The 25,168-nt window shown below is 49.9% G+C and overlaps 1 protein-coding gene and 1 non-coding gene across 2 annotated transcripts in view; one reads left to right on the top strand and one right to left on the bottom strand.

Moving 5' to 3' along the window:
• Window positions 1–25,168, top strand: part of Pepd (peptidase D) — a 144,574-nt gene that overhangs the window by 35,656 nt on the left and 83,750 nt on the right. The window contains exons 5-7 of the mRNA NM_001009641.2: window positions 621–668; window positions 3,533–3,594; window positions 13,934–13,978. Coding sequence (NP_001009641.1) covers window positions 621–668; window positions 3,533–3,594; window positions 13,934–13,978 — 155 coding nt within the window. The remainder of the gene's footprint in view (window positions 1–620; window positions 669–3,532; window positions 3,595–13,933; window positions 13,979–25,168) is intronic.
• Window positions 1,953–2,084, bottom strand: LOC120100411 (small nucleolar RNA SNORA17). The gene has a single exon (XR_005500170.1). It is a non-coding gene; the product is annotated as a small nucleolar RNA SNORA17 (small nucleolar RNA).

Consider the following 25,168-nt stretch of genomic DNA (forward strand, 5'->3'; position numbering starts at 1 on the left):
TAGGGAGAGAGGCATCTGCTCTGAGGATGGGCAGCACTGGGGCTTGTGCCTGACAGAACCAGACCTTTCAGGAAGAGCAGGAAACCACACACACAGATGCTGGCCTTGGAGAGTGGGCAGGTCTGGCTCTTGGGAGCCAGGGATCTTTGAGGCGCCTGGAGGCAGGCCACATGGTGAGGAGGGTGCTGGTTTATGCCCTCTACTGTAGGGCTTCCTGGAGTCCTTCCACCTCCCGGAGCCTGTTTCCTCATCTTAAGGGCAGGGTGGCAGTGGTATCTCCTGTCTTGAGAACCTGCTCCCTCCTGTACCCATGAGGTTGTGATTGTGTATCATCTCCATTCCACTCCTCTGCTGGGTTAGTCACTGGATGAGAAAGGAAACGCTTCAGTCCACAGTGGGTGCAGTTCGAGATGGCAGGAGCTTGTGGTGGAGCAAAAGGGCACCCATCACAGCAGACCAGGATCAAGGCAGAGATCAGGGACTGCCAGGCCCTACCTCCTAAAGGATGTGCAGCCTTCAAAATAGCCACAAACTGGCCACGTCATACCTCAGTCTGTCTGAGACATTTCAAATTCAAACCGTAACTCTGCTCTAAACTGGGTTTCCCTTTTGATTTTCAGATTGCCAGTGTCCTGACTTCACGGAACCCCTCTGTCCTCCTCACTTTGGTAAGTGACCGGTCTCGGGAGCCACGCAGTACTTGGCACCCTGCAGCACAAGAGGGTTGATTAAAAAAGAGGCTGAAAAGAAGTTAGGCATAGAGGAATGCAGACTTGGGATGCTGAGGCAGGAAAATGGCAGTTAGAGGCTAGCCTGAGCTACATAAGTGAATGAAAAAGAGAAACTGAGAACCGGTCACCTGTGGTGAGTAGGGACACCTGTTTTGTGTGCTAATGACTAACCGTGGAATGTGCTGTGTCTGGTCTTGTGGCCACAGTGGGTAAGGTACTACCAGCAGTCTGGGCTTAAAACCAGACTTGGACATAGAACTGTGTCCACCTTAAGCTCGTGGCATTTCACTCTTTATTAGCTCTTTAGATTGTCACTCTCTATTCTCATCTGAATGCCCTATGATAATACAATTTGGAAATCAGACTCTCCAAATCAGACCTTAAGGGGGTGCACAGCCTGGGGTGAGGCAGGGGTGTAGGGACTGGGCTATTGTACTCTTCTGCCTTGCCCACTCTCTCTGTCTCTGTCTCTGTCTCTCACATACACACAGACACACACACACGCACACACACACAGACACACAAACACAGACACACACACAGAGACACACAAACACACACACACACACACACACACACACACACACACACACACACACACCCCACACGGAGCCCTTCATCCTTCCAGAATGTCCCTTCTCTCCTTTGTTACTGACTTACATGGGAATAGCTCTCTTCTCACTGGCCCAGGTTTTTGTTTTGTTTTTTACCTTTTATTGGTTCTTTGTGAATTTCACTTCACGCACCCTAATCCCACTCATCTTCACCTCCCCTCATGCCTGCCCTCCACCCTTGGGGGACAGCCCAGATCAGGGATGTCCACCTTTGGTGGTAACAGACTCCCATTGCTGCAAGGCCACAGACCCACATGTGGCCCCAGTGGCAGCACAGGCCAGGACCCCACCATGGCCCCAGGTGGCATCCCCGGCTACTCACATCAGGCTGTTCCTCACTGCCCTACCGCTCGTCATTGTGCCCACACCCTCTGTTTCTCTTCCCCTTCTATCTTTCCACCACTTCCTTGCTCCTCTTAGTAGCACCAGGGGTCACTCAGTGTCTAGGGTTGTCTCAGACGTGACCTCAGGAGTGGTGCATTATGCCTCAGGGCAGGGGTCATCTCCGACCTGTGCTGCACTAGACTGGTGGTCACCTCAGGCTAGCCCCCTGTCCCGGCCCCCTGGTGCTGGACTGGTGGTCACCTCATGCTCACCTTTTTCAGGGAACGTTAGGCTATTAATCATTCAGATGTCCACAGGTCAGAACACTGAGCATAGCCATAGCCTCTCTCCTCTCTGCCACCTACTGACGCACGTGTGTCACAGCAGCCACCCCTGCCGTGCCTCTAGGGACAGGATGGCCCAGTGTGTCTTAGCTAGGATTAAAGTAGGGATCAGCCTGAGATTCTTGAGGAAGCTGTGGCTGCTGAGAGTGCCTTCCCTCTCTGAGGTGGCTCTCTTTTCTCTGAACCCCTAGTTTAATGTATGACTGAGTTTCCCGTTGGAGAAGGATGGAGACAGATGGAGGCTGAATCTATAGTTGTCCCTGGGTATCCATGGAGGGTTGGTTTCCAGACCCCTGGGGATCCCAAAAGTACAGATTCAGGAGTCCCTTTTATTACATCAACCCATGCACACCTTCCCATACCCAGCAAATCACCTGCAGGTTACCTGTAGCACTACAGTGCTAAGTGCCTGTGCTTAGGGTTTCTGTTGCTGCGATAAACACCATGACCTAAAGTTATGTGGGTAAGAAAGGGTTTATTTTGTCTTATCCCTTGTGGTCCATCATCCAGGGAAGTCAGAGCAGGAACTCAAGCAAGAACAGGGAGCTGATGCAGAGGCTGCGAAGGGGTGCTGTTTGCTAGCTTGCTCCCCAGCTTCCTTATGCCATACAGAAACCCTGCCCTGGGATGGCTCCACCCACAATGGGCTGGACCTTTCCCCCTCAGTCTCATAATCAAGAAGATGCCCTACATCTTTACCTACAAGTTAGTCTGGTGGGAGCATTTTCTCAACCATGGTCCCCTCCTCTCAGACGACTCTAACTTGTGTCAAGTTGACGTGATACTACTTCTCTGTGTGTAATAACACACTGTCTTCGTTAGGAGATGATGATAAGAAAAAAAAAATCTGCAGCTGTAATTGTCTCTTGGTTCAGGGATTTTGTTGTTTTCTTTTTTCAAATGTTTTTGATCCGTGATGGCTGGTTCTGTGGTTACAGAATGGTAGTGTGAAGGGCAGGCTACATTCCTCTGGACCTCACACTAGTGGCAGTGTGTGTGTGTATGTGTAAGATAAAAGATAAGGAGCCTGGAGAGGGCAGGTGGGGGCGGGCAGAGAGTACATCATGTATGTGTGGGTGGAGAAGATATCTCAGGTCCTTGATTTTCTTGCCCAGCCCCTGCCTGGACCTGAGTGTTTGAGCAGTGTGAGCTCTGGTCCATTCATATCCGCCCTTTGCTGTGTACCCAGGATGCTGCAGCAGACCTGCCCCTTGCTGTGTCCCTTGCTCTGACCCAACCAGGCTATTCTTGAACTGGTGATTTCCGCTTCCTCAGTCTTCCCAGTGCTAGAATCACCAGCATGTGCCACTGTAGCTAGATCTCTCTGCTTTTCACATTGCACTAGGGGGGAAAAAAACCTTCTGGGGCCCAGCTTAGAGCCACCTGAGGAAAGGGCATACTGGGCTGTGGCTCCATTGGAGTCCTATCTGGAAGAGGCAGATCCTCCTAGGTAGGCTCTGGGGATGCTTGTGGCCCTTGTGTGACACACCTCTTCTCACACCTCCTCTTCTCTCCACAGCGCGGTGTCAACACAGACAGTGGCAATGTCTGCAGGGAGGCTTCCTTCGAGGGCATTAGCAAGTGAGTCTGCCCTCAACCCACTTCTACCTTTCCCAACTGATCTTTCCCAGGCCGGCCGTACAAGACATGAAATATGGGAGTGTGCTGTGGATAGGTTGAATCAACTGTGTAGTGAAATAATTTGTCGAAAATCACTTCCCCTTTTACTTTAAGGAAGACACCCTTCCGTGTTGGGCTCCCTCTCAGAAGAGCCCTGGGGCCCTGGCCACTGTGGGGCAAGAGTAGCTGTTTTCTTTGTTTGTATTTTGTTGTCTTTTGCATTGGCTGATTGATTTTGTGTGTGTATGTGGAGGGGGGGGTGAGTGTACATGCCATGGTGTGTGTGGAGGTCAGAGGACAACCTTTGGGGGCTGTTCTGTTCTCTCCTTCCACTGGGTAGATCCTGGGAATCGAACTGAGGTTGGCGGGCTTGGTGCAGAGCAAGTTTACATTCTTCACATTGTTCACATAACTAGCCTTGTTTTTCATTTCCGATTTAGCCCAGGCTGTCCTAGGAATGGCCTTTGCATTGACTAGTTTTTCTGAGACCAGTTTTGTTTTTTAAGTCAACACCAACCCCTCCTCCCCGACCCTTCAGACCCCACTAGTCCTGGCCCAGCCCAGTTCTCATGATCTCTCTGTGTCTCCATTAGCCTAGTCTTTTGCTCACTACCTAGTTAAGCTCTGGGTTTGAGTCCCTTAATCCCTACTCAGGAAATTAGTCCCCTCTCTGGGCAGGACGGTAATAGGTCTGTCTCCTTGTCATCCATGCCCCCAGAGAACACTGCCTGCTAGCTGTGGCCAGGCCAGGCTGTGTCCTGGGAGGTCTGCTGGAGTGATTGGACAGCCCTCAACCATGCTCCTGCACCTGGGGCACAGTGACAGATTCCCCACCACAGATTCTCTGTGGGCACTTTGTCCTCTGTTGTCTTTTTGTAGGCCAAGGTGGTACCACTGGAAGAGACTCCTTATAATTATGTATGAGTCGGGCCCCAGGAGGGAGGGAACCCGTGTTTGTGCGGCAGAAGGGTGATTAGAAAGGATTATGAGCTCATGAATATGTATCATTTCCCCAGTGATAAGAGCTGTGGGGCAGGGAGATGGGGTATCTATATCTAGTTTGGTTCTTTCATGGCACAAACTGCTGTATCCTTTTGGAATTTCTCCCTAAGCAGCCTGGTGATGACCAACCCAGCTTGCTGAAATGTCGCCTGCTAAGTTTGTTTTCTTCTCCCAGTTCCCCAGCACTGCCAGGTGCCTGTTCCCCAACACCCTCTTCACCTTTCTCAACCCATACCATCTGCAGCCTCCGCGTGGGTTTCAGCCACGTTGAAGTGGGTGTCTTGGAGGGCACCTCACTGACTGACTCTGTGATGACTTTGGTCACCACCACTAATGTGCAGCACTGCTTGGGTGGTGGGGACCAAAGGAGACGGTCTGTGGCCAGAGCCTGCACAGTAGCTGGCTGCCTGCTACAGATCCTGCTCAAATCTGTTACCCGTGAGCCTTGGTCTCCCCATCTGTGCTGTAGCCAAGTGAAGCCAGCATGGTCAGTGGCCAGATTCATGCATAGGTATAAGCTGTGGCATCTGTTTCTGCCACAGAGGATGCTGAGTTTCTCCTAGAATGGGATCCTGTGGATTATGTGACTGGTGAGGTCCTGGAGTGAAGCTGCTGAGGCCAATCTCTGCTACACTGGGAAAGTTTACTGGGAAAGGCCATCAGTGGCCACTGGGAACCAGAAGTGGAAGCCTTATCCTGCCTCACTAAGAGGACTCTGGGCTGTAAACTCCAACCTTGCTCTCCTCTGAGCAGATCCCAGCCTCTGCCCCTGCTCCTCCCCTGAGTCTTCTCAGGCCTTCTCAGGACCCCAGTGAGCTTGTACCCTGCGGTTCTCCACCGAGTTGACATCTTGGGACTCATCTTTCTGGTTTTGTTTTTAAGACAAGATCTTGCTCTATAGCCTAGGCAGGCCTGGAACTCACAGGTCTCCCATTACAGGTGTGTACCAACATGTCCAGCATGGAACCCTTTTCTTGAGACCGAGGAACTGTCTTCCACAGTTTGTCTCACTCATGGGATGTATATATACGGTAGGGGACTACTATGGTGCTCCCCAGGCCTATGGCAGCTGAGCTGGGCTGGGACCAGCTCTCCATGCTGGGTGTGGGCTGGCTTTGTTTCTGCACGTATGTGATAGCTAGAGTCTGACTCCTCACCTCTGCTTTGGAATATCTGACCTATATGTGGGACCCCTCGTTGGTCCAAGGTCGGTTTGTCCCTCACTCTCCTCCTCTCTGGGCCTCATCTCTCATTCTGTCATCCTTTGTGTAATTTCCTGGTGTTCTATGCTAGGACAAGAGCCATCATCAGGTGTCCTACCATACTATCAGTGAACACTCACTTGGGGTCCCGGCCATCGGCTCAAATGTCCCTAGTTCCTCCCTGTTAAAGCCATGTCTGTGTTCTTGGGCTCTAGGCTGCAAACACCTCAGGACTTGGTGCCAAGCTGGGGAGAAACCTTGTCCTCAAGGGCCACCATGACACAGGACTGCACTTACCTGCCTGCCGAGAGACTCCTGCTGGTTGCTGGTTAATAATAGCCTTTTTCCTAAGCAAGATGAATCTTTCTGTTGTCCTAGTTTCCAGTGTGTAACTGATCTGTCCCCGGTCACCTTTCACTGCCCAGATGAAGCTCCACATTCCTGGGACGTTTGCTTTTGGCCCCTTTAAATGTCTCAGAAATGCCTCAATTTTGGATCTCTGTTCTACCTAGATTGATACATAGATTTAGCCCTGTCTGTCTGTACTGAGGACCTCCCAGGCTGCCTTCTCCCCTTGGCCCACATGAAGAGGGGCTGGCAATGGCCTCAGTAGCCTACCCATTCCAGACCCTCTGAACTGTGGTCCAGCCAGGTCGTTAGTTGGTTTGTGGCTTCATAGAATTACCACTCTGGTGTACTGTCCCATATGTGTGGGGCCTTAGCCTCAGACCAGAGCCACAGCAAGGTGTGCACCAGGTCAGAGAGTGGTGGGGGCAGTAGAGGAGCAGAGAAGAGAGAGGTGGAGGCAAGGGAGCTGATAGACAGATGCCAGAGAGATCTTGCTGGAGCCATAGGCCACTGGGTTTCCGAGAGACTAAGTCTTCTGATTACATTGTGATGTTGTGTTGAGCGAGAGATCTTGCCCAGCCTAAGGTGCCACATTAGGCCTGTTGCATCAGACACACATTCTAAGAACATTTAGAAGAAGGCCTCTCCATAGACTCTGGTAGGCCTATGGTGGATGGGAGCAGGGGTCAGGTTCCCATGGCCAGGCTCTGCTGTGGGTACAAGGGCTGCTCTGTAGGCTGGAGCTGGGAGAAGCAGAGATAGGGAGGGTAGACCTGCAGCAAAGAGGACTTGAAACCTGCCTTCTGGACACCGGTGCCCAGAGCCCCTCTAAGCAAACTTGTCTCCAGTACATGACCAAGCCAGGAGCCATGCATCTTCGTTAGTGCCTGAGGAAGTAGATCTTAGGGCAGAGTGTCCTGAAGTAGGGAAGCTGACCACGAAGGCTCTATGAAATGGGCCTGTGGCCTAAGCTGAGAGCCACCCATCCATCAGAATTGAAAGAGAGGTAGTGGGGATGTGTCCCTGTACCAGACCAGTCCCTTCCAGTCGGGCAGGACCTGTGTGTATGAATTCTGGGTGGAGACAGCCAATTACAGAGTCCACCGTTTCACGCCATCATCTGAGAGAGAAATATGGTCCTTATTCCACATCAGCTGGCTATTGAGAACAAGCATATTTCTTATCTTTTGGCATTTAGTTAAATTGCCTTGCATATTTGAAGACAATTGGTTACAAATTAATTCCATTTAAATAAGCAGTTAAATATGAAATGCTGAATTTGGGACTTGCTAATGCAAGGATATTAATATTCAACGATGTGAATTTTAAAACCTAGGAAGTTAGAGGGACATTATTAAAACTTGACGATTTACAGCAAAATGCCAATTTGTGGTTTGGGGACCATGACTTTTGGGTAACGGTTAACTCGCACATCAAGTTAATATTTAGGATTGAGCTTCAAATTATGGCCCATGGAAATCTCCATGAAGGGACAACCTTCCCCAACGCCCTGTTAGGAAGTGTGTGTGTGTGTGTGTGTGTGTGTGTGTGTGTGTGTGTGTGTGTGTGTGTGCGCACATGCATGTCCTTTAGTGGATTAGAAACTCCAGACCCATGGTGTAGGGTGAGAGAGGCCTGCCTCAGAGGCTAGCCTGCCCTGTTCACTCTTCCAGTTTCTACCTTCCACTCCTAGGGTATCCTCTCACCCCCACAGACATGGTAGCGTTTTGTTGTCTTTGCATAATGAATAGATTCTTATCCTCGAAAGAGCTACTAGTACCCAGGCCACAGTGTGGAGTAGCAGAATGTCATTACTTAAGAGTTGAGCCCATCCAAAGTCCTTCGAACTCTTCTGTGAGTGTCTGAGTTTCTCTGTTTGGAATTCTGTGTGTCTCTGGGCCTATGCCTTGGTCTATGTGTGTCATTTGTGTCTGTGTGTCCTTATTTGTGTCCTGTGGGTCTTTGTGTGTGTGTGTGTGTGTGTGTGTGTGTGTGTGTGTGTGTGTGTGTGTGTGTGCTGGCTGTCTGGATATGTGTACATGTATGGATGACCTTGTACCTTGTAAGCGCATGTGCTACAAATGTCTTTCGGTATCTGGGCAAGTAGAATAATCCCTCCTTTGCAGTTTTGACTTTTACCATCTCACTCACAGTCAACCACAATCTGAAAGCATTACCTGGAAAATTCTAGAAATGTGTAACTCATAAGGAACCCAAGTCAGTACTTAATAGCATTCAAGATAGAACCCCCTTTGAAGGCTCCTGTCCCAGCAGAGGAGCCCCTGAAAACTGTACAGTGAGGCAAGAGAGTGGGAGGTGAGGCCCAGGCAAAGGAGGCTCAGGGGTATAGACACGGGAAGGGATGGGAATGTTAGGCACAGGCCAGGCACTCCAAAGCACATGTCCCACCACTGAACTCTGTTCCCAGCCCTCACTCACACCCTGCAGTTTTGAGATAGGGTCTCACTTTGTAGTCCAGGCTTGCTTGTCCTCTTACTCCAGCCCCCTGCATGGCTGAAGTTGCATGCATTACCATGCATGTCCAGTTCATGAGTTCACGCTGTTCTTCAAAGCATCATCCCAACTTGTATCATTTACTTGAGTCACAAATTATCCGTGGCACACTCACCTATTAGTTTCTCAGTAGCCATCTCTCTTATCAAATCAGCCATGTGGTATCCCAGTACTTGTGTTTAGATAGCCTTTCTTTTACTTAATAATTAATTTTTTTCAAAGCATGAGTCTAGTGATGCAATTTTACTATAGCATGTTGTAATTGTTCTATTTTATTATTACTTATTACTAGCTTCCTACTGTGCCTAATTTATAAATTAAATTTTACCATACTATTCATGCTTGGTGAGAGAACCATGGTATCCCCAATGTTCAGTACTGTGTCCTCAGGCACCCATTGTGGGGGTCTAGGAACGTGTCCTTCCTAGAACATAGGTGACATCTCTGTCCATTTGTGTGTGTCTCTGGTGTCTCTTATGCGCACGTCTGTATGTTTTCTGTCCAGTCTGCTGTCTTTGTATGTGTGTGTTTCTACAGCTGTGTCTGTATGCCATCATATTAACCCCGTTTCTCCTTCTGCATGTGTGTGTGTGTTGCGTATTATGTGAAATGAGATGCAGCCAGCTGTTGAGTAGCTAGGCCAGTGCTTTCTCCAAGGTCATAGTGACAGCTGGCAAGATGGGAGAGTCTTGCTTTATGTGAACTGCTGCTCTGGTCTTTGTTCTGGGCCACATCGGCTGTCTCTAATCTCTTTGATACATCACAGGTAGGACTTTGACTCTTTCGTTCGTAGATTTGTTTATTTTTATTTTATGTCTGTGACTGTTTGTTTGCATGTATGTCTGTGTACCACATGCAAGCAGTGCCCTCGGAGGCCAGAAGAGAGCCCTGGATCCCAAACACAAATGATTGTGTGTTTATAGGTGCTGGGAACTGAACCCAGGCCCTCCGTAAGAGCAGCGAGTGACACTGAGCCATCGCTCCAGCCCCATTCTGACTCTAAAGTATTTAAGTTGATTTAGAACCAAGAAGCTTGTTTGTGTACTTCAGAATCTTCAATGCTTCAGAGATGAAGCCTCTAAGAAAGCTGGTACCTTTTTGTAAAAGTATCTTTTATTTGCCTGATTTAATTTTCTCCTTCAAGGCTCACTGCCTCCATCTGCTGAGCTAGGCCTAGTCCTGGAAGCTTCTAGACTCTGTACAACCTAATCTAGGCCTTCAATGTTTTCAGCCTCTGAGACTCACTGCTGAATAAGCTCACCTTTCCGAGCTCTTTCTGAACTCTGGCTCCCCCCACCCCCCTCTCTGAGTGAATTGTTCTGCTTGGCCTCAAACTTACTCTAGCAACCTGTTCAAATCTTCTGGCTCCTTCTTCTCTGGCCCGTTCTGTCTTCACCTGTGTCTGGCTTGTTTTCTCTTCAACCTGTCTCTGTAAAACTCTCCCAGTCAAACTGACTGAACAGAACTGACTAGCAGTCAGAGATCTGCATGCCCGTCTCCTGAGTGCTGGGATTAAAGGTGTATACGCCCACGCCTGGACCTAAGCTTCTTTTTTTAACCTGAAACTTGCTCTATACCAGGCTGGCTTTGAACTCAGAGATTTGCTTGCCTCTGTTTCCTGGGATTAAAGGCATGTCTGGATTCCAGCCAGATCACATAGACCTAGAAGGTCTTTGGATGTAATCTCTTGCCAGAGCAGCCACGTTCCGAATTAAAATTACTCTACCCCTTTTCCTGACCACCCCGTTCCTTGATTAAAGTAAGTGGCCCTACAACCATGACATTGGATCAGTTCAAACTCCAGGAGATGTGTGACATCAGGAGCTCATAGCTCTACCTGAGTCTCCATGGAGAGATCATAGGATCCAGAGGGTCAAGGGCTTACCCAAGGCTTCTGTTGGTTCTCGTAAACAGGGTTGTTGGTATGCTCACTGAGTTGTATAACCACCCGTCATTATCAGTTTGGGAACATTTTTATCACCGAAAAGAAGGCAGTGCTGTTTCTCTAGGCCCCTCACCCTACACAGTCCCTAACCGCCTCTGTCTTTCTGTTCACCTGATACTTGATGTCAGGTCATTTGTGGGCATTTGCATCTGGCTTCTTTCTCTTGTCAGTGTGTGTGTGTGTGTGTGTGTGTGTGTGTGTGTGTGTGTACACAAGTATGTGTGCATGCACATTCACGTGTGTATGTGTGCATATGTCTGTTGGTAATTTTTCAGGACTTATAAGCAAAAGCTATATTTCCACTGTCTCCATATTTGACCATATGGTCATCTTTACTAGTGCCCACCCCTCTCAAGATTTATTTTTCTTCATATTGATATGTATGTCTGTGTGAGCGTATACATGTGTGTTCAGTGCCTGCAGAGGCCAGAAGAGAGCATTAGATTCCCTGGAACTGGAATTACAGGAAGCTATGAGTCACCCAAAATGGGTACTGGGAATTAAATTCCTTTCTTCTGGAAGAGCAATACACAATCTTAACCCCTAGGCATTTCTGTAGCACCAAACACTGCCTTTGAAAAAACAAACAAACAAACAAACAAACAAACAAAAAACCCTCACTTTTTTACATTTGTGTGTGTGTGTGTGTGTGTGTGTGTGTGTGTGTGTGTGCACACACATTCATGGTGTACATGTTGAGGTCTGAGGACAACTTGCAAGAGTTGGTTCTCTTCCACAATGTGGGTCCCAGGAATCAAGCTTGAGCAGGTCTCAGGTAATCACTCGTACAGCAAATGCCTTTACCCCTGAGCCATCTCCCTAGCCCATCGGTGCCTGTTTCTTCATTTGGCTCACATTTGGAACTGTAGTGCCAGTTCAGTCTGAAGAAATTCTTTGTGGGGTAAGTTTGCTAGCAATGATTCCCTCATATTTTGTTTGTCTGTGGAATTTTAATTTTCCTTCATGTTCTTAGCAATACAAGGAGACTGTCTGTTTTGGAAGGATTTTGCCATATCCATAGTGAGCACACTCCAAGCAGCTGTCTGTTCTTTTTCTGCATCCCTGTCTTTGTAGGAATTGATGCCTACTTCTTTGTGATTTTTCTCTAGGACAACCATATCCTCTGGCCTCAGAGAACTTACCTCTTCCGTGTCCTTACCCTGATACCAATGCATAAAAGTCCCCTTAGCATACATCAAGTCAAACTTGTGGTCCATACAGGCCCAGCCCTCAACAACAGCAGCCATGTTGCTCAGAATACTCATGGCACATTACATGCTGTACCTTGGCCAGATGCCTAAGCACCACACTGGGAGGCAAGTAATTGATAACAACCTGAGGCCCATGGGCTAGACACCAGTCCACAAAGGCTGTTCTTGGTCTTGATGGCAGTGATGGCAGCATTCACATCCCTGTGTGGCACATTTCCACAATACATGGGACAGCAGGACATACACTTGGCTATGCTGGGGATCACACTTTCCATCTAATTGGAAGGCTCAATTGGAGCAGCTTGGTTAATCCCTACCATCAACAGTCCTTATGGCAGGCCTTCTCTGCAGAGATGACTGGGGCATAGGTGGCCAAGGGGAGGGAGACAAAAGGGCAGGCCAGAAAGTTGGTCTAGAACGCTGTCAGGTTCATGCCTGAGGCCCTTTGGAAGAGCAGAATAGCTGTGTTAGAGGAGGCGGTTTGAGGGATGGGGCGACTGAGACTGGTTTCGGTTGAGCGTCGGAGGTCATCTATGGCCTCATTGTCCTCCATGAAGAAGGCACAGTCTGAGTGCTCCAGAGTGGGGCGGGTGATCCACAGCTGTAAGCACTTGGGGCACTGCATAGGTCAAGGACCGCAGTCAGACATCTTGCCACACTCAATAGAGACTGCTCCATCAGCAATGATGTGGAGCCAGAGTCCTCTCCAAAGCTGTGGAAACCCAGGAAGCCCCGAGTCCAAGCTGGCTAGGTGACCTTCTTGGCAGTGACGGAGTTACCACTGACACAGTTGTCAGTGGCACCCTTTGGGTCGGAGAGCTGGCAGTTTGGGTCATTTCAGATCTCACCGATTACTGTGGCTCCAGATCCACAGAGGCTTCCTGTGACTCTGATTTCTGGCACCAGTTTCTATCAGGCTAAATCCTGTGTCTGACAGTCAGACTCACAGCAGTCTTACCCATCCGGACATCTGAACTGAGAGACATTCACACCTGATGAACCCTGGTGGTGCCTTTCCCATCGTCGGGGTCATAGGTCACAGTGGGACCCTTTCCCTTCATTTTTGAAGCTTTGTTGGAACTTTGGGTTCTCAAATTTTTTGTTTGTTTGTTTGTTTCAATCCGGTGTACATTATCCCATCGCCCTCTGGTTGGCGTAGTTTCTGATGCAGAATTGGCCCCTGATGAGAGCTTACCAGGAGCACACCCCGTGTGGGTGCTGAATTGAGTGCTTCTCGATGCTTGCAAGATGTAGAAGCTCCTTCATTGATCGATGTGCTATATCTCAGTCAGCCTTTTGTAAGGTTAGAAAGTGAAGGTTGAACCTCTCAGGTGTGGATCCCCTCATCACACCACAGTCAGAAGACTGAAAAGACCCAAACCCCCCATTGTGAGTTCAGGACCACTGGCCCATGCACTGCTGTCTGGCGGTTTGGCTGTGGCAAGTCTTCAGATTTGTGCTACTTAGAGACTATGGAGCTTTAAGGGGCTGGAGAGATGGCTCAGTGGTTAAGGTCACTGGCTGCTCTTCCAGAGGATCTAGGTTCGACTCCCAGCATCCACATGGTGGCTCACAGCTGTCTGTGATGTAGAGGATCCAGCACTGTCTTCTGACCTCTGCAGACCACTAGGCACGCACGTGGGGCAAAGATAATACATGCAGGCAAAATACCCATGCACATAAGATGGATTTGTTCTCTAAAAAGGATGTGTAGAGTTTTGGTTTTCATCAAATTAGTGAAACATTCACTAGCTTCCTCCAAATATTTTTCTTTCTCCCCGATTTCTGGTACTCCTGTTGTGTGTTAATGCACTAGATAAAGAGTCTGCCTCTTGGGGAAGAAGGAGTGAGCGTTTTACAGTCAGCGTGCTTGCCCTCCAACTGAGGTTAGAGGTGGCATCCCAGGCCTCCAGGCCTGAACGAGGGAGGACACAGTAGCTTTTCCTGGGCCAGGGAGCCAGGAATTTCAAAGGTGGGGGACACTCTTCGTCATGGCATGTTTGTGTTGAACGAGATGCTTCTAGCTGGGACGTGATAGGCCATGCATCTAACGCCATTGGTGTGCCTTCTCTTTCCAGGTTCACTGTCAACAACACGATTCTTCACCCAGAGATCGTGGAATGGTGAGTGCATGGCTTGCGCCTACCTCTTGCTAATTGCACTCAGCTCGTGGAGGAGGAGACAGTTCCTTCCACAGTCCGTGCTCTGAGTGCCTGCAACTCTTCCCTAGACAGCTCTTAAATACAGCACAGCTGCTTTGTCGGTGGCTTTGAGGTGAAACTTCTCAGCCTGGGGTAGGCTTCTGTGTGCCATCACTTTTCTTCCCAGGCCACAGAGCTGCTCTTTGATGGTGGCAGAACAGTTTTTCTTTGTTGAGTGGCTTCACTTACTGTGGAGGTAGGAGAGAGCCTCGGCAGAGCCTATGCTGGCTCAGACTCCATGGGGAGGCAGGCAGAAGGCTTCTCACTTCTGGGCCTGAGTCTGTGTGCAGACACTTTCCAGCCTAGTTGAAAACCATGGGACTACTGTGTCCTAAATACAACAGAGGTGGGGCTGGGCCAAGATGAGGTGGGGTCAAGGAACAAGGGCTAAGGAATCCCTGTTCAAGGACATCAGGGAAAAGGGCGGTGGCCTTGGGTGGCTCTTTGAAGCCAGGGAAGTGGATCCTGGGTGACCTGAGGGGCATCTTTGCTTGTCAGCTTTTTCAGCTTTCTCCTCAGAGGGAAAAAAAAGAAAGACCCAGGAAACTTTTGAAGGACTTAGGAGAGTACAGATCACATTTGTATTCCCAAAACCTATTTTAACCTCTAACTAGAGTCTCAGCTAGAGGCAGGAGTGGGAACCAATGCCGCTCCAAGAGCTTGGTGACCATGGAAACAGCAGGGTGACAGCCAGGGGGCCATGGAGACTGACCAAACCAAGAGCAACAGATCTGAGATTTATCCATGTACTGAGTCAGAGGCAGGCGCCTGTGGGAGACAGGTAGAGATCCAAGAGCTGCTGACAGGCGTTGGTAGTACCACTGCCAGGTACAGCCGCACTCTGGGGATGGAGACTGTGTCCTTCAGGTTCATGGCACCTCTTCTTGTTTGTGTCAAGGAACCAAGGGCCGCCTCTGTAGTTCACTCAGCAGGACAAGCCCCGAGTACTGGGAATTGGCCCGTGTTCACCATCTCCTGCACCGTGACTTTCCCCTGGGGTCATTACAGTGGGGACTGTGTTGGAGACCACAGCTGGCTTGTGAGCTCCAGCATCTCCCTGAGGGACGAGCCATTAGTTCGTCACTTTCGAGCAGGCTCACTTTAATTCCAGTGACATTTGCAAGGCTCCGAGGTGGAGTCTGCGTTCATAAGCATACCTCTCAGCTTTATTAAAGTGAGCAGCAAAAAGGACTTATTTGGCATTTGATGGCAGTAGAACAATTTCAGAAATGTCACATTGTCCTTGCCGCCTCAGGGGTGTGTTTTAATAGCACAGGGCCCAGTCTCTGCAGTGATACAGTTGATCTTGGCAGATCCATCATAGCCACAATTATTGCCCTCCTTGCCGGAGCCCAAGGAGGGGCTCTGGGTGCGACAGCGGCGGACCCTTCATCTCCCAAAGCAGTGGACTTCCTGTGATATTAAATTACCACTTGGTGGTACATCTCTGAGAGTTCCTGGGTTTTGCTTACATGTTTGGTGGCGGTGGCGATTGGTCTCGGTTGGTCTTGGTTGGTCTCAAGCTTGAACTGCTCCTACCTTTTCATCCCAGATGCTGGGGTTGTAGGCACATCGCGCAACTCTCAGCTCCCCCCAGGTCTCGAATGCCCTGGCTGCCAGTTCTCTCCCTCTCCACCCCGTGGAGGGTATCTGCCCAGGGGAGACTGTCCCCTCAGGCATAGACTAGCCCCAGTCTCTGTCTCTTCCAAGACCTCTGACCTTCTGTCACTGTTGCTGTCTGTGAGGCAGCTGTGTTCAGACCCAACGTACGGTGAGAACGGTGAGAACGGAGGGATTTGCCAAGCATGTGACTGGTACAGTGACGGAAGTCAGTTGCTGGATGTCTTAGTAACGCTGGCCCTACCAGGACTCTGCCTGTGAGGCCCGCGCTAATGAGCACTCGCCTGCCTCTCTGCTTAAAGAGCTTGCTGTTGTCATGTATAAGGCAGCTTCTCTAGTTATCCCCATGCTACAGATAAGGAAACTGAGGCACAGAGTTAGCCACTCACCCAAGGAAAAGCCAGGAGGAGTCCAAGCTGTTGGCTCCACAGTCTTCCATAGCCTCTTGTAGCTCAGCAGAGCACTCTGGAGTCAGGAACCTGTCCCTGTGCCAGCCTCCTCAGCTCACTCCTAGCCCTTCTGCAATGCCGGCTGACTGCAGTCCTCGGAGTAGGTCTCGGGTCAGGTACCACAGGGCTCAGAGCAGGGGCTGTGTAAGGTGTCCCCTGGCATCCACACAATACCCCAGGCCCAGATTAGCATCCTGGGGCATGTGGGGCCCTTTTAGGACCAGTCTGATTGGGAGGCAGAGGGCAGCCTCTTTCCACATGGGGAGCTGGCGCTCTCAGGTTTTTTTTTTCTTGGGGTTTGGTTTTGGGTAGCATTCATTTTCTTTGTGTGACTGTTTTATTGTTTTGCACCCTCTCAGGCAGCGCCTTTTGTGATTTCCTGTAAATTCCTCCGTAATTGTACTTTCCCACAAACACAAGATCATAAACTGCACATTTCTGTGCTTGTGCTTCAGTATTGGCGGCTGGAACGCGCAGGTCAGAAGTTGAAACTTACTAAGAGCAGGCAAGTCACTGCCATAATTCAGCCTGGGCCCCGGCTCTGCTGTTTTGTAGAGGATGAAATTGATCTGGAGGTAGGGTAGGAAATAAAAGAAGATGCCTTCATCCCGCCCCACAGCTCCACGCCGGGGCACAGCATCGTGGAAGAGTGAGTGCGTCCGCGGCTGCTGTGCTTCTCCCCGGGTTCTAAGTGAGACTGTTCGCTCCTCTGAGTCAGAGGCCAGTTTTAGAACTGTTAATTACGCGGAGTGAAAGTGGCCTGCATGCATTAAAACGCAGGCTGTGGGTAATGTAGCTACTTCTACTCCCCTGCCAGCAGCCAGCACAGGAGGTAAGGTGCAGAGAGAGGGCTTCAGGACAGAGGTGCACCCGACCCAACATTTTGGGTACCAAATCCCAAATTTAAAAATGTGTCCAGAATTAAAAAAACACAATGACCTAGATTGTTGGCCTACGGGAAGTGCTGCCGCCTGTCGTGCGCTGAGCAGTCCTGGCACGCTTCACGTAGTGACGGGGGATTCCCAAGGCAGAGAGAGAACTTGGTTCCTACACACCAGAAGGCAGGAGACGGGATGGGGGAGTTGTCACTGTTCCCAGAGTCCCGTGCCAGGCACCTGACCCAACGAATGAGGTCTGGTCACCGACCTCAGAAACCAAGTGGAAAGGGGTATAGTCACCATGGCTGTCTGTATTGGGAAGGTGGAGAGCAAGAGGCCAGCCATTGGTGGGCGTTGGCATGAGTTTTAGGGAGGGCAGGGCAGGACAGAGAAATCTACACAGTTGAACAGTCTGGGTCAGCTTGTGGTCTGGCTGGCCCTGTCTCAGCTTGTGGTTCTGGCCGGTGACTCCAGAAAGTCTTACTGTCTGCGCCTCATGAGATGTCTGTTCCTGTTTTGGGGGAGGGGAGACACTTCCTTTCTAAGTTTTGTCAGTCTTTGAGGTACTTTCCCCCATTCTCCAGTCTGAGAGGCTGCTGTTCCCGGAATGCGAAGTGACTGCAGGTTCAGAACAGTAATTGGAGATACTAAATGTCTTTGGAGGGTGTCTTTTTTTTTTGGTTCTTTTTTTCGGAGCTGGGGACCAAACCCAGGGCCTTGCGCTTCCTAGGCAAGCGCTCTACCACTGAGCTAAATCCCCAACCCCTGGAGGGTGTCTTAATTAGGTTTTTACTGCTTTGATAAAACCCCATGACCAAGGTAACCTGGGGAGGCAAGAGTGGACTTGGCCATACTTCCACAGCACAGCCCATCACTGAGGGAAGCCAGGGCAGGAACTGAAGCAGATCATGGAAGAAAGCTGCTTACATGGCTTGCTCCCGTGACTTGCTCCATTTGCTTTGTTATGTAACCCAGGACCACCTGCTTAGGGACTGCATCACCCACAGTGGGCTGGTCCCTTCCTGGGCAGTCATCAGTGAAAGCAATACCCCAAGACTTGTTTACAAACCAACCTTATGGAGACAGTTTCTCCGTTAAAATTTCCTTTACCCAGGTATGTGTAGGTTTATGTCAAGTTGGCAGAAAACAACCAGCACGGGGGGGGGGGGGGGGGGGGGGCGGGGTCAGAGTAGGATGTTGTAAAGCTCACAGGACCTTACCTTAGTTACCTTTAGTTTTGTTTTTGAGACCAAGTGTCACTATGTAGCCCACATTGGAAACTTGAGCTTCCTGCTCCCTTGAATCTAAATATCTTAGTTACTCTTTATGCTCTCAGCCTTGAGGAGTGAATGAAATAGGTCAGGTTTCATTCTAGACAATCAGATTTTAGACGAACATTCCTGCAGTCACTAACAGTGTGTGGCCTTGAATAGGAGTCTGACCCAGAACAAGAGCAGAGACGCCAAGCTTCCTCCTGCTCCAAGTTTGCAGAGACGCCCAAATGAGGAGTCTGCAAAACCCTGAGTACCTGCTCTGTCTGCACCGTGGCATGCACAATCAGGCCCTGTTTCGGTTATAGAGTGGACTTCCCCTGACACCCGCCTGTCCCCATAACCTCTCTAGGGGCCGAGCTTGGCTCTGGTTTATTTATGGACTTCTGGTAGAGCCTCCAAGGATATGTAACTCCATGCAGCCCTTTCTTGCCCCTCCATTACTGTGTGGTTTTCTTCCTACACTCAGTCTCCAGTGTGGAGGGGATGTTGGGGGCAGGGCCTAGGGAGTTCTTTGGTTTTGAACTCTTGCCCACCTGGCTACCGCAGAGACATTGCCTGTGCTCTGGGAGAGCTTTGGGAGAGATGGAGTTCCTGGCCCTTTAAATGGATTTTATTCAACAAGCTGGCACCTTGATGCTTAGAGACTGATCTGGGAAATACTTCATCCTGTCTTGCTACTATTTTAATCAGTGCTGCATTCAGACCTCAGTTAATTGATGTCTTAATCCTGGGTTTAATACCTAGAGGCAGTTTTGTGACCTGTGAATATTTAAGGGGAAGAAAAAGATTGTTGCACAAAGAACTCTCTGCCTAGTGTAGTTTCTGTCATTTCAGGCCTATGGCGGAGACTCTGGTTTCTGGCTCCAGAGTGAGGCCTGCGATCCTCATCTTCTCACACACGTTAGTGCCTCTGTCTGTATGGGAGAAGGGGCACATGTATGTGTGTGCACAGCTACTCTAACTACCAAGCTTCATATCCAGCCATTGGGTTTTTGCTATGCCCAGGCTGGCTTCAGACTCATGATCCTCCTGCCTCTACCTCCTGAGTGCTCAGGTTCCAGCCCTGGTCTGCTCCTGCCTGTCATTGGAGCGGCCCCCTGAGTATAATGATGCTCACGGCCATCACCAAAGGCCAAACAGCACCCACGTCTCCCAGCACACATCACCTGTACCCTGTTGCCCATCTGAGAACTAGAGCTGCCTACCGCCCTTCCCCGGCTTCATAAGGAGCTCATGTTGTTCTACCCTGAGCCCTGCTCCTTGGTTTCTGCCCATAGGAGGTGGCTTTGACCTCCCGTGGTGATACCAAACTGGTGGGTGGATTATATATTTTCAGTAGCCATCTCATGCTTCCTTGGACAGATCAGAATCCTTCCCTTTGGTTCAGTAACCTACAAAGTACAGAGAACCCCCTTTCCTTGCTGAGACATAGTAGAAGTGACCTCATCACCTACAGAGAAGCCGTGCAACCTGCTGAACAGACCAAGTGTTGTCTGTAGTATCTGGGCTTGTGGTTTGGAATTAACAAACCAGGTAGGATAGGCCCTGTCTCCCTGGCATCTAGGAAAACCCACAGACCAAGAGCACCCAGGGGCTACATAATTGGTTACATTGGTCTATGCAGATATCTGCTTTAGCTTAGATTAAGTCGGAGGGGACCAACTAGGCCTCTGAGTACTGCCTTTCAAGGATAATTTGCCTATGTTCTGCTTTTCTTTGTTTGGTTTTGGTTTTGTCTATTTGTTTTTCAAAACTCCAGGTAGCTCAGTCTGCCCTCAGATTCCACTTCCCTGCCCCAGACTCCTGAATGCTGGGGTTATAGGATGGTTCACTACTCCAGCTAGAGATCCAATGGCAGGGCTGAGTCTCCAGCCCCACTGGCTACACATGAGCATAGTTTCTGCCTAGGAGAGCATTCTGTGGGTCTGTTCTTCTTTCTCTCGCCATGGGAATGGTAGGCCACTGTAGGGAGAGCCCAGGGATGAGTGTGGGGAGGGAGTGATGTAGGGAGAGCCCAGGAATGAGTGTGGGGAGGGAGTGAAGGTGACAAGGGCTCTAACCTGGGTCTCCTCCAGGGATGAATAAGGGCTCCAGTGGGGAGTAAGTGCTCTGGGGTTCGGGGTGGTTTCTAGCCTGGGCCTCTTCTCTATGGCCCAGCAGCAGTTCCCAGGAGGCTGTGCTGCTGGACTCCTCCTGTTCTTATTGGGACTGAAGAGGTGCCTGGCTAGAACTAGGAAGGCAGTGACTCTGCCCCACTCCCCCTCCAACCCCTGTGCAGCCCAGGCTAGCTCCAAATTCATGCTCCTCCTGCCCAAGCCTCTTAGATCCTGGGAGTACAGCTGCATGTTTATGCCTGCCACCTCTCTTTTTCCTGAGAGTGAGCTGTCCAGCCCGTGTGCTGCCTGCCTGTCTGTCTGTCTTCTCCAGTGGTCGTGAGCAGCACACTCCTCGGCTCTGCTCCCAGCCACAGATGTCTGTCCCGTGGCTCCCTGCTCTTTCTGATCCATTCAGCCTTTTGAAAGACACTTAGATTTTCAGTGCATTCATTTAGGGACTAAAGGGGGGGGCTCTCCAACCTTGAAAACGCTGTTTTCTGGTATCTGGGGGCCAGTGAGCCAGATGAAAGGGCAGAGAGAGGAGGGAGGAGGCTGTGGGGGAAGCTGCATGCGGGTTGTGGGTGGGAAGCAGAATCATGTATTTTCCCTCATCTAGAGGATACCTAAGGTTACTGGAAGCCAGAAGTCAGAGTGTTGCCCTGCCTTACCATGACCCCAGGTGCTACGAGAAGCAGGCAGAGCTGGAGATAGACAAAGGGAGAGTCTGGGGAAGTTCTGCCTGTGAGGGGCAGCCTGGAGCCATGGGTTGAATGTGGGCTACCAGTGGACCAGAGGGAGAGGTGCCAGGTATTTGCCTTGATCAGCAGGAGGGTTGTAGAGACCAGAACACGGTGGGAATTTTTGCATGCTAGGTCCTAGGTACTGGGGACCTTCAACAGGAGATCAAGTCCAGAGGCCTATGCCAGAGACTGGGGGCGGGTAGAGAGGGCAAAGTGAGGGCCAGGAGGGCAAAAACGGATGGGCCGTGCGCGCATCCACTAGTGAGCCCTAGGTTCCAGGAGCAGGTGAGAGGAAGGTTGGCAGAAGGGTGAGGGTACAGGATAGCCAGAAGGCAGAGGGAGGAGAGGAGGGGAGGTTTGGAGCGAATGAAGAAGCTGCTTTTGAGGAGCTTAGCTGCAAGAGAGTGGAGTGAGTACAGGACGTTTTGCTGCAAGGGAGTCCAGTTACAGTGGCCCTAGAGCTGCAGTGAGAGGCATGTGGGCAGCTGGTGTGGTGCGTGCCCATAGCCCCAAACTCCTGCCAAGTCAGTAAGATCTAGAGTCCAAAGCTAGCCTGGGCTACATGGTAAATTTAAGGTCACCTTGAACTGTAGAGTAAGATCTTGCATCATAAAAAAACAAAAACGAAGAGGATAAAGGAGTTGGCAGGTGGGGTTGGGGATTTAGCTCAGTGGTAGAGCGCTTGCCTAGGAAGTGCAAGGCCCTGGGTTCGGTCCCCAGCTCCGAAAAAAAAGAACCAAAAAAAAAAAAGAAAGAAAGAAAAGAAAAGAAAGGACTTGGCAGGTAGAGAAGTAAGCCATCAACAGGAGAAAGGGGAATACGTGTCTGGAAGCACAAAACTTGGCAACATCGGAAGGAGAGGCAGAGTGGCCCGCCCCCTAGCTTGGTGTTTTGTTGTTCATCTGCTGAAAGGAGCCTGTGCAGAGAGGTAGAGTAGGGAGGAAGAAACTCAGAGTCTACCTCTTCTGAATGCTTCCCCAGAGATGAGGACCAGATAGTAAGCAGGTGAGGCAGGTGGCTGCAGCTTCCCTGCCAACTGCCCCTCCTGGTCCTGTGCTCTGCCCTGAACTCAGCAGCAAACAAGGTGGGGCCCTGTGGATGGGTGGACACAGCCTGAGGGAGTGTGACATACAAGCAGGAACAATGGTGACAGTCTCAGCCCAGTAGAAGGGCCACAAGCCAGAGACACCTATGTCCGATTTAGTTGTGGCTTCACTCATCACTGCATCCAAGAGATGCCTGCAGTCTGTGAAGGGGGGCAGTAAGGAGTGAGATGCAGCAGTCACAAGGTTATCCTGCTTGTAATTGTGGACCTCCAGTTACCTGGGGCTGCTTCTCTGAGTCCCACCTTTTTTCCGGACCTGCTCCTCAGAGGTGGGGGTAGGAGAAATTCCAGCAAGCATTCTGGTCCCTGCTGTGGAATCAGAGGTCCCTCCGACAGGCAGACAGACCCGACAGTGCAGCTGGACTTCAGGAAAGGAAGGGTGTCTATCTGGGAGCAGTCTCCCAAGCTGGGATTGTTCTGCCCACCTCACTCTGAAGGAAGGCTGTAAAGCCTGTGGAAGGCAGTAGCATGCTGCAGGGCCTTCCTCATTTCATGGTAACGAGTGGCTTGCTGACCCAGATGTAGAGGGCATCATGGAGACACAGCTGCTTCAGTGCTGTCCTGAGGGCTGGCTGTCTCTGATGAGTCTGAGAAATGACTGAGTTCACAGCAGCCAGAGTCCTCCTGTTCCTCCCCCTGGCTCTCTCTTGTGGGTAGCAGAGGACAGGTGGGTGACTCATAGGTCTCCCTGGGCAGAGACACAGGCGCTGACTGGAGGGTGCTGACTGGCCTCTCCAACTGGCTGATCTTGAAGGTGCCTGATTGTTGCTTGTTTAGAGGGAACAGTGAGGTGCCCAGCCTTCTGCAAAGGAGCTGAACTGGCCATTAAACAATGTGCAAAGGACCCTCAGCCTGTTCTCCAGTCTCCTCTGCCCAGTCTGCAGGTCTTGCTGTGGGAGGACTCCCCCTGGGTGCATTGGGAGGAGTCTGGATCCTTTCTGTCATCTCCTCCTGCAGAACCCAGACCTTCCCATGATACTATGTTATAATTGCCTTTTCTCTCTCCTGAGTCTCCAGGTTTTGAGAGAGGGACATTTTTAACTTCCTAACTGGGAATGTCAGGTCGGCACATCCTTACTAGCAAGGTGAATGCACATTTACCATGGGCGCCCCCATTAAAGGTTTAAAAGTGTTGTCCGAGCAGTATGTGTACCTTGTCAGAAAACTCGGCTGGCTTTTTTGATAGATAGCCATTCTGGTGGAGTGAGGTGGAATCCTACTGCATTTCCCTGATGGCAGAGGTTGCTGAAGGGTTTTCTCACGTGCTTATGACCATTTTGTGTTACATCCTTTCAGAACATGCATTTGCCCATTTATTGATTGAGCCATTTGTCCTTTCAGTCTTGATTTTATTTATTTATTTTTTTTAAAGAATATTCTGGGTAGTAATCCTTTGCCAGGTGGTTTTTCTGCCCCTCTATAGGCCATCTCCATTGGTGGGAATGTAAACTTGTAAAGCTCCTATGGGAGTCAGTATGGAGGTTCCTCAAAAACTCAAATAGAACTACCATATAATCTAGCTGTACCACCCCCAGTAAATTCTCCCCAAAGAGAATGCTACAGTCGGAATACTACAGACACACTTGTGCACCCGTGTTTATTGCTGTACCTTTCACAACAGCCGTGACATAGAATTAGCCCACCAACAGCTGAGAAAAGAAACCTGGTGTATGCACACTTAGGAGTTTGGGTCACTGCAGTGAAACATTGTCATTTGCAGTAAAATTGATGGAACTAGAGACCATCATGTTACGTGACGTTACGTGCAGTAGGCAAGGCTCAGAAAGGGAAATAACACACCACACGTTCCCCCTCATGTGTAGATTTTAGATTAAAACTCTGTGTGTGTGTGTGTGTGTGTGTGTGTGTGTGTGTGTGTGTGTGTGTGTGTGTGTGTAAGGGAGACTATTTAGGAAGATGAGGTGGTTCAGCATGAGGGCAGGAAAGGAATGTGGAAAAGTCAGCATGTCAAAGCACATTACACACATGCATAAATAAAACGAGGTATGATGAACATGCTTTTGATCTGGTCACCTAGGAGTCTAAGTCAATCAGAGATTCATGAGTTCAAGGCTGGCCTGCACTACTATTAAAAAAAAGTACAAAAAGGTCAAAATGAAACCCATTATTTTGTATAATTAATGTATGCTAATAAATCATATTAAAAAAAGAGAGAGGTTCCCATAATGCAAAATAGTGTAGGGACTGTGATCAAATCCTGCCCCCATCCCTCACAGGACGCTTTAGTGCTGTGGTTCCTTTGCTCTTCCCTGGGTTTCCTTTGCCAGTTGCCACACAAGGGATTGCTGATGGCCTGTTCTGCGCACTTTCTGCACCGTCTTCCTCCCGCTAGCAGGCTGAGGCTGCAGGACCCCACATCACCTCCCACACCGCACACTGCTGTCCCCGCCGCTGTCCTCACTGCCAACTTGCATCACAGTTTTTTGGGTTTTGGGGGTCAGGATTCTTACCATTTCATCTGCTCTTTATTGAGCAGTAAATCTTCCATGTTTTGGGAGTGAGGAGGTAACTGTAAAAGGTAAAAATAAAAATGAAAAAGCTATAAAATTGGGTTTGCATCGACATTGCTATGGTTGTGGTCCATGCCCACGTCAGGAATGTTCCCCGGAGACAGCGCCTTCCTGTCCTAACATCACCATCCAGCCTTCCCCAGGGCAGGCCTCTAGTAGCAAAGCAAAAAGATTTTTTTCCCCTTACATAACCGCCAGCTGCAGACCTCCAGCTTGCATGCGGCTCTGCAGTAGACGCCTAACCCACAGGAGGCCCTTGGGCCCATTCCCAGGACCACAAAGAATTACTCCATATTTTATACCCCTTTGGTATATCTTTTTTGGAAAATAAAAACCCTTTTTTAGGGTAAAAGTAGCATTTGTATACTTTTAAAAGTTAAAAAATATAACCAGAGTGTGGAAGGAATGTGTGGAAAGAT

Source organism: Rattus norvegicus, chromosome 1, assembly GCF_036323735.1.
Source record: "Rattus norvegicus strain BN/NHsdMcwi chromosome 1, GRCr8, whole genome shotgun sequence".
NCBI lineage: Eukaryota > Metazoa > Chordata > Mammalia > Rodentia > Muridae > Rattus > Rattus norvegicus.